At 49.5% G+C, this 17533-nt stretch overlaps 1 protein-coding gene across 2 annotated transcripts in view; it reads left to right on the top strand.

The window, feature by feature from the left end:
• LOC146041996 (uncharacterized) overlaps positions 1 to 4600 on the top strand; it is a 40468-nt gene extending 35868 nt beyond the window's left edge. The window contains exons 1-2 of one of the 2 annotated variants that reach the window (XM_083161886.1): positions 2726 to 2783; positions 3737 to 4600. In XM_083161886.1, the coding sequence (XP_083018012.1) occupies positions 3845 to 4222 (378 nt within the window). In that variant the 5' untranslated portion in view covers positions 2726 to 2783; positions 3737 to 3844 and the 3' untranslated portion in view covers positions 4223 to 4600. Of the gene's footprint in view, positions 1 to 2725; positions 2784 to 3736 lie in introns of those variants that run through there. The other variant, XM_083161885.1, reaches the window with a different exon arrangement.
• The last annotated feature ends 12933 nt before the right edge of the window (positions 4601 to 17533 follow it).

The following is a 17533-nucleotide window of genomic DNA, read 5'->3' as shown; positions in this document are numbered from 1 at the left end:
TCTGGTGCGCCTTAGGTGCGCATGCAAATGTCCCGGTTCCTGCAGACTAAAAGTTGGGAGGTATGTTATGGTATGTTGCATATTGTGTAAAGGGCATTATGGTGTGTGGCATAATGTGTAAGGGGCATTATGGTGTGTGGCATAATGTGTAAGGGGCATTATGGTGTGTGACATAACTTGTAAAAAAGGACAACCAGAGTATTAGTTTCCTATCCCTAGTCACCAGTCCTGTTTCTGTATATCCTATAATCTTGCTGATGAACATGTTATAGTAATTTACTAAAATGGGAGTTCTATTGATGGGAGGTTGCCTATAGCAACCAAACAGATTCTATCTGTTATTTTCTAAAAGATGCTAAATAAAGTAATAGAATCGGATTGATTACTCTAGGCAACATCCTATTTTCAATAGTAAAATTTAGTAAAATCTTAGTAAATTTACCCCTCTGCTCTTGATTTGGCTCTTTATTAATAGATTGTAAGCTCCTCAGAGCTCTCTTCCCTCCTGTTGTCAAAGCCCTCTTCTCTTCACATTTTACTCACAGCTCTCCCATACTCAAACACTCATACCCCTTTCACACCAGAAATGCAGAGACAAACCTGGGAATTAAATTCCAGGGACAAGCAGGGACATTCCCGGGTTGGGAACCATTCACACATGCTTTTGAAGCAGGGACAACCCGGGTCGGCACCTTTCACACTGAACTCGGGATGACCCTGCATTTCTATGAGAATAGCATTAAAAATGGCCTTTTTTAGGCTCACATTAGATTATTGATTATTAATAATTAAGACACAAAACATTTGTAGTGTTTCAGCCTTTGTTTACTTGTATAAAACAAATTAAAAGGCATATGAAAGCATCTTCCCCTCTAATGATTAATAGCTCTCTCACCTACTCATTTGTCCAAGACATGGCACACATTGCAGGCTTTCAGGGGTTAAAATGAACTTCTGGGGTCTGTGGTGCCACAGAACATGCACACTGTCTCCCTGCACACTGTATGCTGCCTCTGGGCGTGTCTGTGAGTGTCCACCACAACAGGAAGTTGCCCTGCTAGCAAATCAGCACTAGCAGAGGCAACACGGGAAGCAGGGACATGTCCCTGCACCTTTCACACCAGCCAGTAACCCTGGAAGGACCCGAGAGCAACCCTGCTACCTAGCAGGGTTGAATTGCCGGCAAATTAACCCGGGAATTTGTCCCTGGAACCTTTCACACCAGAGCTAGTCCCGGGTTGTTCCCGGATCCAACCCGGGAATTTAGGCTGGTGTGAAAGGGGTATGAGTAACCATCTTTGTACGCTTACTCATCTCCATCATTGGCCACAAGCCTCTAGTAGTATGTTGAGTCTTCACTACTTATATTTAAGCTGTAATGTGTATTGAACTGTGGCGCTCTTTATCTGTACTCTATTTTAGTTATTTATTCAATGAAAGGTACTTATATGTTAGTTGGGCGCCCACTATAGTTAGTACGCTCATACCCCCTCTATCCATGTCGGCATGGAGTTGATTCTATATAGTGTGGGGAGCGCAGCAAGCTACCGAGCCCGAAGCGTGGCGAGCATTGCGTGCCCCGCGAGGGGACGTGGAAAACTAAGCAAATAGCTTAGTGGGCACCCAAGTAACAAATAAGTACCATTCAATGTAATACTGTTTTGTCTCCCTGTACTGTTCCTTTGTATGGCACTGCAACACTGACAGGACACTGCCACACACAGATATAGCAGACTGCTCCCCCAGGCTGTGGCTGTACCTGTACATCTGGTCCAGCCAGGGCCGGTGCTAGGTTCCTAAGCACCCAAGGCAAATGATTTGCCTATTCCCCCCTCCCCCCCTCCCAGTGATGGTGTCAAGGAGAGATAGGCAGGGAGACAGCTTTATGGAGGGACTGTCAGAGAGAGAGGGGAGAAGTGTGGAGAGGAAGAGGGGAGAGGTAGCAGAGGAGCAGAAGTGAAATAAAGGGGGAGCAGAGGAGAGTAGAAGAAGGAGGGAGAGTGGAGGATATGGAGAGGGGGAGAGGTGAAAAAGAATGGAGGAGGAGGGGGAGCAGGGGAGAGGGAGAGCAGGGGGGAGGGGGGAGAAGAAAGAGGCCTGGGTGGAGGAGATGGAAAGATGGAGAGCAGGTATCCTGTCAATATGTGTGTACCTCCTCTAGTCGCACTCTCTCCCCAGGGCCACGTATCCTCCATTTGGTCCAAGGTGCCAGCTCTCCTTCTCTCACTCTCCTCCTCCTGCATGTTGGTGGGGTTTATTATTCTTGCCCCTGTCCTTGTCCTATGTCTGCTCCGGGGGCAGGGTCTCCTGTTTCTTCCCGGCACCGGTATCCTGCACACTTTTCCCAGCGCAGGGTCTCGTCCTCCATCTCCTGGGCGCAGGGCATAGTTGTCGACTTTTAGGCCGGATGGGGAGACCCGATATTAGTATGTCAGGGGCACGGGCGGGACAGATGTTATCAAGCCCCGCCTCCATGCTTGGCAAACAATGCAATTTGCGGGTCCGCGAATTGGGGGAGGAGCTCAATTGCAGCGAAATGCTGCAATTGGCGCCATTTTAGCCCGCCCCTCACTACGGACCCGCGAAAATTGGCATTTTATGCAGCAATGAAGGGGGCTGGGGGGGGGGGCTGCCTGGGCAATGCAGGAGCCAGTCGCAGGCTCTGCACTCTTTCCGCAGTGCATTTTCTACCCAGTGTTTGGTCTCCTCTCTCTGTCCTAGGAGCCGGGTGCCGCGCTGTCAGCACACAACAGCTGTGCACATGACCCAGATCAAATGGGGAGGTGAGTGATCTGGCCTATGGAGTATATGGAGGGGGGCGGTGTCTGTATAATGCTGGGAGGGGGATGGAGGGTGTAACTCCGCCCAGGGTTATACACACAGTGATATGCTGGGGCGGTGTATAATGCTGGGAGGGGGGCGGTGTGTATAATGCTGGGAGGGGGGCGGAGGGTGTAACACTGCCCAGCATTATACACACAGTGATGATTGACAGATCTGGCTAAATATATAGAAGATAAGTATCATTATATCACTAAGAATATTTGGTACTTATGTAGTAACTGGGCTGCCGATTTTGAAATCGGGTCCATCGCATCGCACCCGACCATATCGCATGCGATGCGATGGACCCGATTTTTCCATAGGATTCAATGTTAAAATGGACTGAGTCCATTTTAACATAGAATTCAATGGGAAAAGGGGTCCTTTTCATACCCCTACTATCCAAGTGGGCATTGAGTTGGATATAAACCTGTGGCGAGCGTAGCGAGCCACCGAGCCCGAAGCGTGGCGAGCGTAGCGAGCCCCGCGAGGGGCCACAGAATACCGTCCCCTCGCGGGGCTCGCTTCGCTCGCCACGCTTCGGGCTCAGTGGCTCGCTACGCTCGCCACAGGTTTATATCCAACTCCATGCCCACTTGGATAGTAGGGGTATGAAAAGGACCCCTTTTTCCCATTGAATTCCATGTTAAAATGGACTCAGTCCATTTTAACATTGAATCCTATGGAAAAATCGGGTCATCGCATCGCATCGCATCGCATGCGATATGGTCGTATGCGATGCGATGCGATATCGCATCGCATCTGATTGTATGCCTTAACTTAAGGCATACAATCAAAAAATCGGCAGCCCAGATACTACATAAGTACCGAATATTTTTTTTCATAATCATTGGAGGTAATTAAATGTTTTTATATAATTTTTTATTTTTTTTATTTGTTTCTAATTTCACAGATTAACACAGTCAACCCCCCAAATCCCTGTGAGACAAAAGCTGAGAGAAAGGTAAATGTGTAACATGGAGAAAGTAACACAAACTGGAAAGGGGGGCAAAAAACAGTGATGGGAGAAGAAGATGGAGTCATTGGTGTGATAGGAGAAGAAGATGGAGTCATTGGTGTTTTGGTAGAAGAAGATGGAGTCATTGGTGTGATGGGAGAAGAAGGTGGAGTCATTGGTGTGATAGGAGAAGAAGATGGAGTCATTGGTGTGATGGAAGAAGATCGATTCATTGGTGTGATGGGAGTTGAAGATGGAGTCATTGGTGTAATGGGAGAAAAAGATGGAGTCATTGGTGTGATGGGAGAAGAAGGTGGAGTCATTGGTGTGATAGGAGAAGAAGATGGAGTCATTGGTGTAATGGGAGAAAAAGATGGAGTCATTGGTGTGATGGGAGGAGAAGAAGATGGAGTCATTGGTGGGATGGGAGAAGAAGATTGAGTCATTGGTGGGATGGGAGAAGAAGATGGAGTCATTGGTGTGATGGGAGAAGGAGATGGAGTCATTGGTGTAATGGGAGAAAAAGGTGGAGTCATTGGTGTGATGGGAGGAGAAGAAGATGGAGTCATTGGTGGGATGGGAGAAGAAGATTGAGTCATTGGTGGGATGGGAGAAGAAGATGGAGTCATTGGTGTGATAGGAGAAGAAGATGGAGTCATTGGTGTAATGGGAGAAAAAGATGGAGTCATTGGTGTGATGGGAGGAGAAGAAGATGGAGTCATTGGTGGGATGGGAGAAGAAGATTGAGTCATTGGTGGGATGGGAGAAGAAGATGGAGTCATTGGTGTGATGGGAGAAGAAGATGGAGTCATTGGTGTGATGGGAGAAGAAGGTGGAGTCATTGGTATGATAGGAGAAGAAGATGGAGTCATTGGTGTAATGGGAGAAAAAGATGGAGTCATTGGTGTGATGGGAGAAGAAGATGGAGTCATTGGTGTGATGGGAGGAGAAGAAGATGGAGTCATTGGTGGGATGGGAGAAGAAGATTGAGTCATTGGTGGGATGGGAGAAGAAGATGGAGTCATTGGTGTGATGGGAGAAGAAGATGGAGTCATTGGTGTGATGGGAGAAGAAGATGGAGTCATTGGTGTGATGGGAGAAGAAGATTGAGTCATTGGTAGGATGGGAGAAGAAGATGGAGTCATTGGTGGGATGGGAGAAGAAGATGGAGTCATTGCTATGCTGGGCAAACATGACAGTCAGAGATGTGCCACTCACCTCGGCAGAAGTGGGAGCAGGGTGGGATTTAAATGTCTGTGTGCTGGCCCCAATGGGCTTTAAATGTCTGTGTGCTGCCTCATATGGGCTTTAAATGTCTGTGTGCTGCCTCCTATGGGCTTTAAATGTCTATGTGCTGCCTCCTATGGGCTTTAAATGTCTATGTGCTGCCTCCTATGGGCTTTAAATGTCTATGTGCTGCCTTCTACAGGATTAAAATGTATGTGTGCTGCCTTCTTTCCGTAAAAGGGCAGCATGTAGTGTAGCGAGAGTGTCTGAATCAGGCCTCATATCGTTTACTTACTTAAAGATTTATTGTCCCCATTTTTATATCCTCTTAAATCTGTATAATAAGTCCTTTTTCATATTTCCCTCTATGTTAATTTCCGTTCGCCCTAGGCTATATATGACTGATCTGTGCTGCTTTGCACACAGGTATTTTACTTCTGACCGTAAAATGACAATTTTATTAAAGTCCTTTTCGTGTCATCTTTTTAATAAATCCCTATCTATCTATGTGTCTGCTGCTGTGGCAGACCGGCTGTCTGTGATTGAAGGAGGTCAGGCCATTTAAAGCTGGACATGTGTTACAGGTGATAAGACTTTTTTCTTGGTACAATGTCTATAGCTCTTAGCTAACACATAGAGCTGGGAGCTTAATGTGCTACCACAATATGCTTATAATGAATACATCTATCTATATGGTTAAAAGCCATTTAATTAAAAATAAATAAATACATGTAAATAGGCTGGATGACTGATTTATGTATATGAACTAGTTCAAATCCCATAAAAATGACGGCTTCTGCAATGTAATTCTGCTTTGAGCTGTGGCAGCTTTTACTTTCACTTTGAGCGGTGACAGTTTTTAGCCCACAAACTCTTCACCTCACCCCCAGTCTCTATCTGCTCCTACCTCCAATCTCTGGCTTCACATCTCCCTCTCTCCATATCAAGCATGTTTGAAACAGATTAGTGTCTCTACTAAAAGTGCCTTCACTAATTACTCTTATGTCCTCTTTTAGCACACAAAGGAGTAATTTGGGCCATTGAGTGGCCTCTATTGGTTACTGGCGGTACTTCTGTGGCACCCCGACCTGGACCAATTTGTCCAGCGCGGGCCGTGTTAATAGGGTTGCTAAGCAACCATGTTTATAATGCCGCCCAGACCGCGGACTTCAAGGGGTTAATACCCCGAGGACTGAGGGCACGAAGAAAGTGTCCTCAGGCTGATTGACAGCCTGGAGGACGAATAAGAGGACATGAGGGGGCGGATCTGTAGAAGTCAGGGGGGTCCCAGCACGGGGAGAAGGAGGAGAGAGGAGAAGCGTGCCGAGCCGCCCTTGCAGGAACCCCCGGAGCAAGCAGGAGAGAAGAGAGAGGCGGAGGACGTCACGGGAGCGAATGGAAGATGAGGTTCAATGTAGATAAATGTAAGGTTATGCACCTTGGGAGACACAACCAGTGTGCAAGTTACAACCTTAGTGGAGAGGAACTGGGTAATTCCATACTTGAAAAGGATCTAGGAGTCCAAATAGACAGCAATCTAGGATGTAGTGCCCATTGTAATGTAGCTACAAAAAAGGCCAACACAATGCTGGCATGTATTAAGAGGGGAATGGAAACTAGGGACTCAAGGGTAATTATGCCACTGTATAAAGCATTGGTAAGACCTAACCTCGAATACGGAGTACAGTTCTGGGCCCCACACTATAAAAAGGACATCATAGAATTAGAAAAAGTCCAAAGGCGAGCAACAAAGCTTATTAGGGGAATGGAGAATTTAAGCTACGGGGAGAGATTAAGCAATTTGGGACTATTTACATTAGAAAAGAGACGTTTAAGGGGGGACATGCTCAACATGTACAAGTATATCAAGGGCCAATATAAGGAACTGTCACACACCCTCTTTTCTACTAGAAAGGAATCTAGGACGCGAGGGCATGAGTATAGATTAGAAGAAAAAAGATTTCATTCAGCTAGTAGAAAGAATTTCTTTACGGTCAGAACAGTCAAACTCTGGAACTCTCTTCCCAGAGAGGTGGTAACGGCTGGCTCATTAAATGCGTTCAAGGCAAAGTTGGACAAACATTTACTGGAGAAAAACATCCATGGGTACAAATAAGAAATATAAATTGTCTGTAAAATACCAGAACCTACCAAATCAGCAATGGATATCTATACCAGGTTGAACTAGATGGACACAAGTCTTTTTTCAGCCTTACCTACTATGTAACTACTATATGTAACTATGTAACTATGTAACGGTGCCCCCCGCCGACCTCCAGCCGGGTGAGACAGACGGGAGCCGCAGGACAGCAGCGCCTGACCTGCCGAGAGAGCCGGGCATGTGTGCGCGGGAGGCTGTGACCCCCGCCGACCTCTGCACACAGTGAGCGCCCGTGGAGAGAAAGAGTGACAGGAAGGCGGAGCAGCGCGGGTGGCTCAAGAAGAAGGCTGACCCAGCTAGAGAGAAGGCTACTCACCCTGGGACGACTGAAGGGAGAGAAGACGCCGCCAGCGCAAGAGTCAGTGAACGGAGGTGTGACTGAGGGCCTTATTTTGGTTCATTCTTTCTGACAAAATCCTTCTTAGATGGACAAAACCATGTGCACTGCAGGGGGGGGCAGATGTAACATGTGCAGAGAGAATTAGATTTGGGTGAGTAATTTTGTTTCTGTGCAGGGAAAATACTGACTGCTTTATTTTTACACTGCAATATAGATCTCACTTTGAAGTAAAACCCCACCCAAATCTAATTCTCTCTGCACATGTTACATCTGCCCCACCTGCAGTGCACATGGTTTTGCCCATCTAAGAAGGATTTTGTCAGAAAGAATGAACCAAAATAAGGCCCTGAGTGCGGCAATGCTCCGGCGCCCGCACTAGTACACCCGCTAACTGAAGACACAGGCTGCCCTGCTGATCCAGGGACAGAGTCCAAGCCAGCGCCGACAGACAGCCGACCAGACACCGCGTGGGTGGAAGCGTGAGGGGCAGGAGCCTGCAACGTGCTCCTGTATCAGGTACTGTCCAGCTTGCCAGCCCTACACTGCCTAGCATTCCCCCGCAGCCACAGGCAAGACACTGCATCGCTCCCCTGGAGTGTACCCACCTCTCTCCACCCCGCACCGGGTCCCCTTGCCACACGCCACCCGGCGCACCCCACCAGGAGAACCAGCGGGTGAAAAACCCTTCATAACAGTGCCCCGGAACAATGGACACAAAGGGGATACCCCAAGACAGGGTGAAGGCAGCCCCACCTATTATTTGAAATACTAGGACCCCCACGTCAGCCCCACTAAACGAGGGGAATTAGCCCTCCATTTCAGGGCGCCTGGATTGAGAAGCCTGTTTTTAAATTGTAGAGACACTATGGTTACTACATCTGCACAGAAAAGGAGCACACTGCCATCTTGTGGCTAAAGTTATATTATCAGGAGCAAATGTCTATTATCTCTTATATATTTAGCCAGATCTGTCACTCAACCCCTGTGGAGAACGTTCCTGTGTAGAACAGTTTCACTTTCATGTGTCTAACGTTCCACCCCCTTGACATCACCTCCCCCCGCCCAGCCAGGGCTACAGTACACGCCCACCATCCACCATTACTCCACAGCCACCATCCACCATTACTCCTGCACATCCCTACCCTCTGCCAGGACCCCCGCGACCCCCCTCCCGCGATTCGCGGGACCCCCCGCGACCCCCCCCTCCCGCGATTTGCGGGGCCCCCCCCGTGACCCCCCCTCCCGCGATTCGCGGGACCCCCCGCGACCACCCCTCCAGCGAATCGCAGGACCCCCCCCCCTCCCGCGAATCGCGGGACCCCCGCGACCCCCCTCTCACGATTCGCGGGACCCCCACAACCCCCCCTCCCGCGATTCGCGTGACCCCCGCGACCCCCCCTCCCGCGATTTGCGGAACCCCCGTGACCCCCCCTCCATGCATTCGCGGGACCCCGCACCCCCCCTCCCGCCATTCGCGGGACCCCCGCTTTCCACCCTCCCGCGAGTCGCGGGACCCCCCCCTCCCGTGATTCGCGGGACCCCCGCGAACCCCCCCTCCCGCGATTCGCGGGACCCCCGCGACCCCCCTCCCGCGATTCGCGGGACCCCCGGTATCCAGGCTATTGTTAGACAGCACTTACATCGACAGCCATTACATCAACACCATTAGTTCGACAGCTCAATAGGTCGACATGGTTTTAGGTCGACATGTCATTATGTCGACAGCTCATTAGGTCGACAGCTCATTAGGTCGACATGTTTTTAGGTCGACACTGCCATTAGGTCGACAGTGTCTATGTCGACAGTCAAAAGGTCGACATGGGTTTTTTCACTGTTTATTGAGCCGACATGTGCCGACAGGCGGTATTTCATGCCCTACTATCCACTAGGGCGTGGTGGGAGAATAAAATAGTGTGCCGAGCGCAGCGAGGCACCGTGCCCGAAGCATAGCGAGCGGCTGCGGTACACTTCAAACTGTGTCCATGTCGACTGTGTCGACATTTCGGCCAAAAAAACAGTGAAAAAACCCATGTCGACCTTTTGACTGTCGACATAGACTCTGTCGACCTAATGGCAGTGTCGACCTAAAAACATGTCGACCTAATGAGCTGTCGACCTAATGACATGTCGACCTAATGGTATGTCGACCTAAAACCATGTCGACCTATTGAGCTGTCGAACTAATGGTGTCGATGTAATGGCTGTCGATGTAAGTGCTGTCTAATATCCGTCCCAGACCCGACCACCCCCTCCCGCGATTCGCTGGACCTCCGCGACCTCCGGGACCCCAGCGACCCCTCCCTCCCGCGAGCCCCCTCCCGCGATTCGCAGGACCCCTGCATCCTCCCCTCCCGCGATTCGCGGGACCCCTGCGACCCCCCCTCCCGGCATTAAAAGGGCCCCCCGCGACCCCCCCTCCCGCGATTCACGGCACCCCCCCCTACTGTGATTTGCGACCCCCCTCCCGCAATTCGCGCCGCCCCCTCCCGCGATTCACGGAACCCCCCGTAGCGCCCCCCTCCCGCGATTTGCGGGCCCCCTCGGCACCTCTCGCGATTTGCGACCGCCCCGTAATTCACACATTCGGGGACCCCCCCTCCCACGATTCATGCCCCCCTCACGCAATTCACGGCACCCCCCATACCCCCCCTCCCGCGATTCATGCCCCCTCCCGCGATTCACGGACCCCCGCACCCCCCCCCCTGCGCCCACCCTCCCTTGATTCACGCCCCCCTCATGCAATTCACGGCAACCCCCCACACCCCCCCTCCTGCGATTCGCAGCCCCCCCACGACCCCCCCCTCCTGCGATTCATGACCCCTCCTGTGATTCACGGACCCCCGCACCACCCCCCCTTGACTCACGGCACCCCACGCGCCCCTCCCGCAATTCACGGACCTCCGCAACCCCCCCTCCCGCAATTCACTAACCCCGACAACCCCCCTCCCGCAATTTGCGGACCCCCCTTCCCACGATTCAAGCCCCCCCGCGCCCCCGCCCACGATTTGCGGACCCCCGCCCCCTCCCGCTAACCGCGGTTCCCCACACACCACCCCCCCTCCCGCAATTTGCAGACCCCCCAGACCAATGTTCCCTCTAATTTTACGAAGGCTGTGTGCGGCAAAAGATTTTGGCTGAGCAACTTTGGAAGGAACTTGAAATTTTTGTGCGTCACCTATATAGAACTGGAAAATTACGTTCAGCATTTGTGTTAACTTTACTTCAAAATGATATTAAACATTTAAACATGCAAAACACAGCACACAATGTAGTTAATGGGTGAAACACACATTAATTGAGTCCACAACTGCAAAAAGGGACCACTGCTGCTTTGTGCGCTCTGTTGTAATGTCTGTGCGCACGCTCGTCGAGTTGTGTGCGCGCGCACGTGCGCACAGCTTAGAGGGAACACTGCCCCAGACCCCCTTCCGGCAATTCCACCCCCCAGCGGACCACCGCGGCCCCCGCTCCCGCATTTCACGTACCCCCGTGACAATGGGGGATCCTGTACCACCACAAGCATGTACCGCCCCTAGGTGGGAAATCCGGCCCTGGCTGCCGCACTGCAGGTTTCCCCCACTGCCCTCTGCACCAGCGCCACAACTTTTATCAATGTCTTGCCCACATACCACTATTATATAGCCTCCTGCTCTCATGCACGCTCACTCCCTCCCAGTGGGAGGAGACGCTCACCCACTGCCGGGAGCTGCATACTGTCCCCCACCCTCCTCCAGTTCTAGGGATGCCCATCGACCATCAATGATTTTCAAATAATCGATGGTTTATGGCCGATGTTGAATACTTTTGCCATCAATGTGGGAGGACACTGCCCTGCCTCCTGTTCTCCTGCCCCGTAACTTCCGCCAGTGGAGACCCGCTCACCCTGTGTTGCCCACATTCCCCTATCATGCTTTACCGCCCAGCCTCCTGCTCTCATGCACCCTAACTCCCACCCAGTCGGAGGAGACACTGACTCCTGTATTTCTGTGCTGCCACGCTGGACCCTCACCCACTGGCAGAAGCTGCACAGTGTCCACCACCCTCTTTAGTCCCCCGTATGCCCACACACCCCTATCACTACCCAGCTTCCTGCTCTCCTGAACCGTAACTTCCACCACTGGGTAATCGCTGACGCTGTGTTGCCCACATACCCCTATCATGCCTCATATCCCAGCCTCCTGCTCTCATGCACCCTAACTCCCACCCAGTAGGAGGAGACACTGACTCAGGGCCACTGTCCGGTACTCCTGTGCTGCCACGCTGGACCCTCACCCACTGCCAGAAGCTGCAATACAGGGCATCTTTCATACAATTCTAACCATATTTCTCACAATACAAATGTTCACAAATTAAGGGGCGTAGCCCCTTACGCCGGTGTGAAGAGCGCCCGTAGGGCGCGATGAATCACCTAGTTATCTAATATTTCAGTATTCGCCCTTCATCCAGGGACATCTACCTAGGGTGCATACCTGGACGGGTCTCGCTTAAGATAGTGTTAGTAAGATATGTTCGGAGGTCATGTTATATGTCCCGTAATGTTTGCAATTTGTATGCATTGTATTACATGTATATTGCGATCACGCGTGAGTAGGTGGCTAGGTCCACATCGGGTTGCTAGTATTGCCAAGTGAGGGCACTATTTTCCCCAAACCCAGTTGACGGTCCGCGGGTTGTGTGCTCCCACTTTCCAATGACGCGGGAAGACCGTGGCGCACTTGAATGTAAGATTTTTTATATGCATTTGAAGAAAGAAACCTGCTAGGAGGGCGCAAGTCGAGCTTTGTAGGGTTAAGCTGTTTCAGGCCGTTTACAGCTGTTAAAGTATATGATAATTGTATTATTCTCACTTTGCATTAAATAAAACGTAAGTAGTTGTACTGCTGAACGCCTTGCTTTAGTTCCTTACGGATGTGTGTAAAAAATAAAATAAAATATTACCCATGAATTAATGATAGGCTATTCTTAGCATTCCCTAATCTGACAATTATATATATATATATATATGTCCCCGTAGAATAACCCTAATAATGTTCCCTAATAGTGGACGGCACCCTCCCCCACATCTATATAGTATAGATGTATAATCTTGTGTAATTTAGATCTCCTATATATATCTATGTATATGGTTTTGAAAAACATTTTCAAGTATTATCACTGTTAATGATATCGACTATACAACAAATTTTATATGAGATCTGTACAAATATGTTGAGCTTATTGTACATATAGTTCCTGTCTGTAGCCATATGCCTTTTTCCAGGTTACTATGGAAACCGCACCCATAAAGAATGTAATCAATGTCTATATATATATATAAAAATGAAATAAGTTCTTAATAATATGTCTAGAACAACCAGACGTTTATAATGATGAACTCTTAGCCAAAGATATCTCCATGTGGCGATCGCTAACAAAACACGATTTAAATTAATATTGGGAACAGCAATATGCGTTCCATACAAGAATTACTTCCGCACCCCATGCGTTCCACAGGATAATCACTTCCGCCTCAGACATTTCCGTGACGGAGTCTGTGATCCCTGTCTGTCATAGACCCATGTAAAACACTGGGCATAGAAACAAACGCCAAACCACTTCCGGCCGCTTGCGTCTCAAACACCGGAAGTCCGGTTAATACCGCACTTCCGTCTTTACGATCCCCAGATCGGAGATATTTTATATTTGCATCTGAAGGTAATTTTGTGTATTCTCAGTGTGTATAAGATTAATAACAATAGGTCTGTCTCTTTTCAATCGTTATTTATATGTTTTTATTGGTATTATCAGTAATTTTTGTCAAACAATCACGGTCAGGTGTATGTGATAAGATTCATTGTACAGGGTATTTAAACCCTGCCAGTTTACCATTCAAGTCACCTTGAAAAAGCTGCCAAGAGCAGCGAAACGTGTAGGTGCATTACAAGTGACCTGAATCACCCCATATATTGGACATCCACGGTCCCTGTCAATCCTTTGGATCCAGCACCTTGTACCAGGAGAATTCTACTCCCAGCAGAATTGTTGCCTACAACTACCATCTTTGCACCATCAGTGGGTGAAACACCCTGGTTCCCTGAATATCCATCCGAGGCTCTACAACATCTGGAGGTATGCCACCCCCATAAGAAAGCCCGGCTCTGAGTGCAGAGGTTCCAGTACTCCCCACCAGTGCCATTTCTGAAATCCATCTGGCACAACAATCCATCCTGCTGTCCTCAGACAAAGTGAATTGGCCCCTCACTTTGGGGTTTATTCTAGTTCATTCTTTCTGACAAAATCCTTCTTAGATGGACAAAACCATGTGCACTGCGGGTGGGGCAGATGTAACATGTGCAGAGAGAATAAGATTTGGGTGGGGTTTTTCTTCAAAGTGAGATCTATATTGCAGTGTAAAATCATGCAGTCTGTATTTTCCCTGCACAGAAACAAAAAAACTCACCCAAATCTAATTCTCTCTGCACATGTTACATCTGCCCCCCTGCAGTGCACATGGTTTTGTCCATCTAAGAAGGATTTTGTCAGAAAGAATGAACTAGAATAACCCCCTTTGTAACACCACCACAAGAAATCTCAAGGTGTGGATCCACACATCCAATCCCTACAACGGAATACAATTGCAAGATCCATCATTTGGACTGGACTATTTTGACCGATCAAAGGGTGACTATAATTATCAGTGTCATTTTTATCTTCAATTTTATTGCCTTTATTTTTATTTATGTGAGAATTTTATAATAAATTGTACAATCTTTTTTCACCATACACCTGACCTTCTCTAATCTATTGCTTACAAGATATCATTGCGTAGATTTAAACTCATTGTTTCTGCTAAGCGCAGTCGACCACCATTCCTTCTGTTTACAGGCAAGACACTGCATCGCTCCCCTGGAGTGTACCCACCTCTCTCCACCCCGCACCGGGTCCCCTTGCCACACGCCACCCGGCGCACCCCACCAGGAGAACCAGCGGGTGAAAAACCCTTCATAACAGTGCCCCGGAACAATGGACACAAAGGGGATACCCCAAGACAGGGTGAGGGCAGCCCCACCTATTATTTGAAATACTAGGACCCCCACGTCAGCCCCACTAAACGAAGGGAATTAGCCCTCCATTTCAGGGCGCCTGGATTGAGAAGCCTGTTTTTAAATTGTAGAGACACTATGGTTACTACATCTGCACAGAAAAGGAGCACACTGCCATCTTGTGGCTAAAGTTATATTGTCAGGAGCAAATGTCTATTATTATCTAATATTTCAGTATTCGCCCCTTATCCAGGGACATCTACCTAGGGTACATACCTGGACGGGTCTCGCTTAAGATAGTGTTAGTAAGATATGTTCGGAGGTCATGTTATATGTCCCGTAATGTTTGCATTTTGTATGCATTGTATTACATGTATATTGCGATCACACGTGAGTAGGTGGCTAGGTCCACATTGGTTTGCTAGTATTGCCAAGTGAGGGCACTATTTTCCCCGAACCCAGTTGACGGTCCGCGGGCTGTGTGCTCCCACTTTCCAATGACGTGGGAAGACCGCGGCGCACTTGAATGTAAGATTTTTTATATGCATTTGAATAAAGAAACCTGCTAGGCGGGCGCAAGTCGAGCTTTGTAGGGTTAAGCTGTTTCAGGCCGTTTACAGCTGTTAAAGTATTGTCAGCGCAGGCGGGTTTTGTGTTCCCGGCTGTGACCGTGGTGGACCAGTGGAGGGCGCTGGAGAGCCAAAGGCAGAAGGTTTGATGTAGGACATACACGGGGAGATCAGGGCACAGCGAACCAGAGAGTTGACGGAGACCAGGAACAGGGGCGCGGAGTCTAACCTGCCAGCGGTATTCACCAGGGAGCCCCGCAAGGAACTTTGGACTTAGCTGCGTCTGACAGGCAGGTCGCGGCCCCCTGCCCTGGTCCTCTGGACGCAGGCAAGGGAGATGATACTGGAGAAGGAAAGGCAATCTGGAAACTGCGGAGGACTGCACAGGATGTCGACAACTGAGGTAGACTGTGGTGCCGACAATGGTGCCGACGGCTGGTAGATGGCTCAGGTATATGCTGGAGCAATAGGACGTAGGTGGTAAAGTCTCTATAGAGCACAGCAGCTGAATGTCGACGCTGGTGTCGACGGAGCCAGTCGCTAGTTCAGGACAAGATGGAGAATGTCGCTGAAAGGCTTGGAAGCCAATGGTGGTAATGGCGAGGCACCTGTACTCGACTGCAGAGGTGGAAAGGCAGGAGTCTTCTGGAGATGGATAACCCAGGAAGGTATAGCGGGTGCAGGTAACGCTGGAGAGAATCACAGGGGAGCCTGGAGATCTCGGAGTCTTGGGAACTTCTCTGTCACAGGAGAATACTGAGAGCAGGTAAGCAATTGTTCAAGACAAGGAAGGAAGGCCGCAGGCCGGCTTTATCCCCCTTGCTTGTCTGTGATTGGCTGCCAGCTGTAGCACCAATCAATGCTGGGAAAAGAGCACACACCTTGATCCAGGTACAGGTGTGTGGGTCAGAGGTGACCTGGATGGACAGCGGGGATTGGTCTGGGGAATCAGCTGACTTGAGAGTGTCATGGCGGCACCCATGCTGCCCGAGAACGGCGTGCGCTTGGCAGGGAACTATGGCAACTGACCGCGGGGACACAGGGGACATCGCGCCACACATCAGAAGCCATGCGGATGACAGGCCTCTCACGCAGTACCGACCATCGAGATGGTAATGAGCGATGTTTCCGATGGTAAGATCTGCGGTTTGTGACAGTACCCCCTCCTTTTAGGGTGGGCACCGAACACCCTTTGGGCTTGGAAGGATGTTCCTGATGGAACTTTTCCCTTAGACGAGGAGCATGAACGTCTTCAGCATTGGTCCAACTTCTCTCCTCAGGACCATATCCCTTCCAGTCAATGAGATACTGAAGGCGTCCATAACGATGGCGAGAATCCACGATCTTTTTTATCTCAAACTCCACTCCTCGCTCAGTTCTGACGTGTGGTGATACCGGGGATGAAGACTGGAAGCGATTAAGAATTAGAGGTCGTAGCAAGGAGACATGAAAGGAGTTGGGAATGCGTAAAGACTTGGGTAATTTTATTTTGTATGCTACCGGGTTGATCTTCTGTTCGACAATATATGGACCTATGAATCGAGGCGCAAATTTCATTGAGGGGACCCTCAGTCGTATGTTTCGGGTAGACAACCATACTTTGTCACCAGGACGGAATTCTGGTACTGCACGTCTCTTACGATCCGCAAAGAACTTGTAACGAACAGAAGCTTTCTTTAGATTGAAGTGCACTTTTTTCCAGATTTGTGAAAAGTGTCTCAGGGCTGCGGTAGCTGCTGGCACTTCGATGGTTGCTAATGCCTCGAAGGTGGGTGGCCTGGGATGTTGGCCATAAACAATGAAGAAGGGAGAGTGACCTGTGGATGAATGGTACCTGTAATTATGGGCAAACTCAGCCCAATGGAGTAGCTTGGACCAATCATCCTGGGAAGATGAGATGTACAGCCGTAGGAATGTCTCGAGGTCCTGATTGACTCTTCCTGTCTGGCCATTGGACTGCGGATGATAAGCAGATGAAAACTTCAATTTAATTTGAAGGGCTGAAGACAGGGCTCTCCAAAAGCGTGCCACAAATTGCACTCCTCGGTCAGAGACGATTTCTGTAGGCAGGCCATGGCTTTTGAAGATGTGCTGCACAAATAACTGCGCCAAAGTAGGAGCGGAGGGTAACCCGGAGAGAGGTATGAATCGGGCCATCTTCGAAAAACGGTCAACTACCACCCAGACGGTGTTGTATTCTTGGGACTTGGGTAACTCTGTGATGAAGTCCATTGAAATGTGCGTCCATGGACGCGTTGGAATAGATAAGGGGCAAAGTTTTCCAGCAGGAATTTGACGAGGGGTTTTATGCTGGGTACAGACAGTACACGATGCCACAAAGTCTTTGACGTCTTTTCTCATCTGGGGCCACCAGTAAGAACGTTGGAGGATTTCAAAAGTGCCCTGAACGCCAGGGTGTCCGGAGAATAAGGA

Source organism: Crinia signifera, chromosome 19 (assembly GCF_055691185.1).
Source record: "Crinia signifera chromosome 19, ASM5569118v1, whole genome shotgun sequence".
NCBI classification, from domain to species: Eukaryota; Metazoa; Chordata; class Amphibia; order Anura; family Myobatrachidae; genus Crinia; species Crinia signifera.
This window is presented reverse-complemented; position numbering and strand designations above follow the sequence as displayed.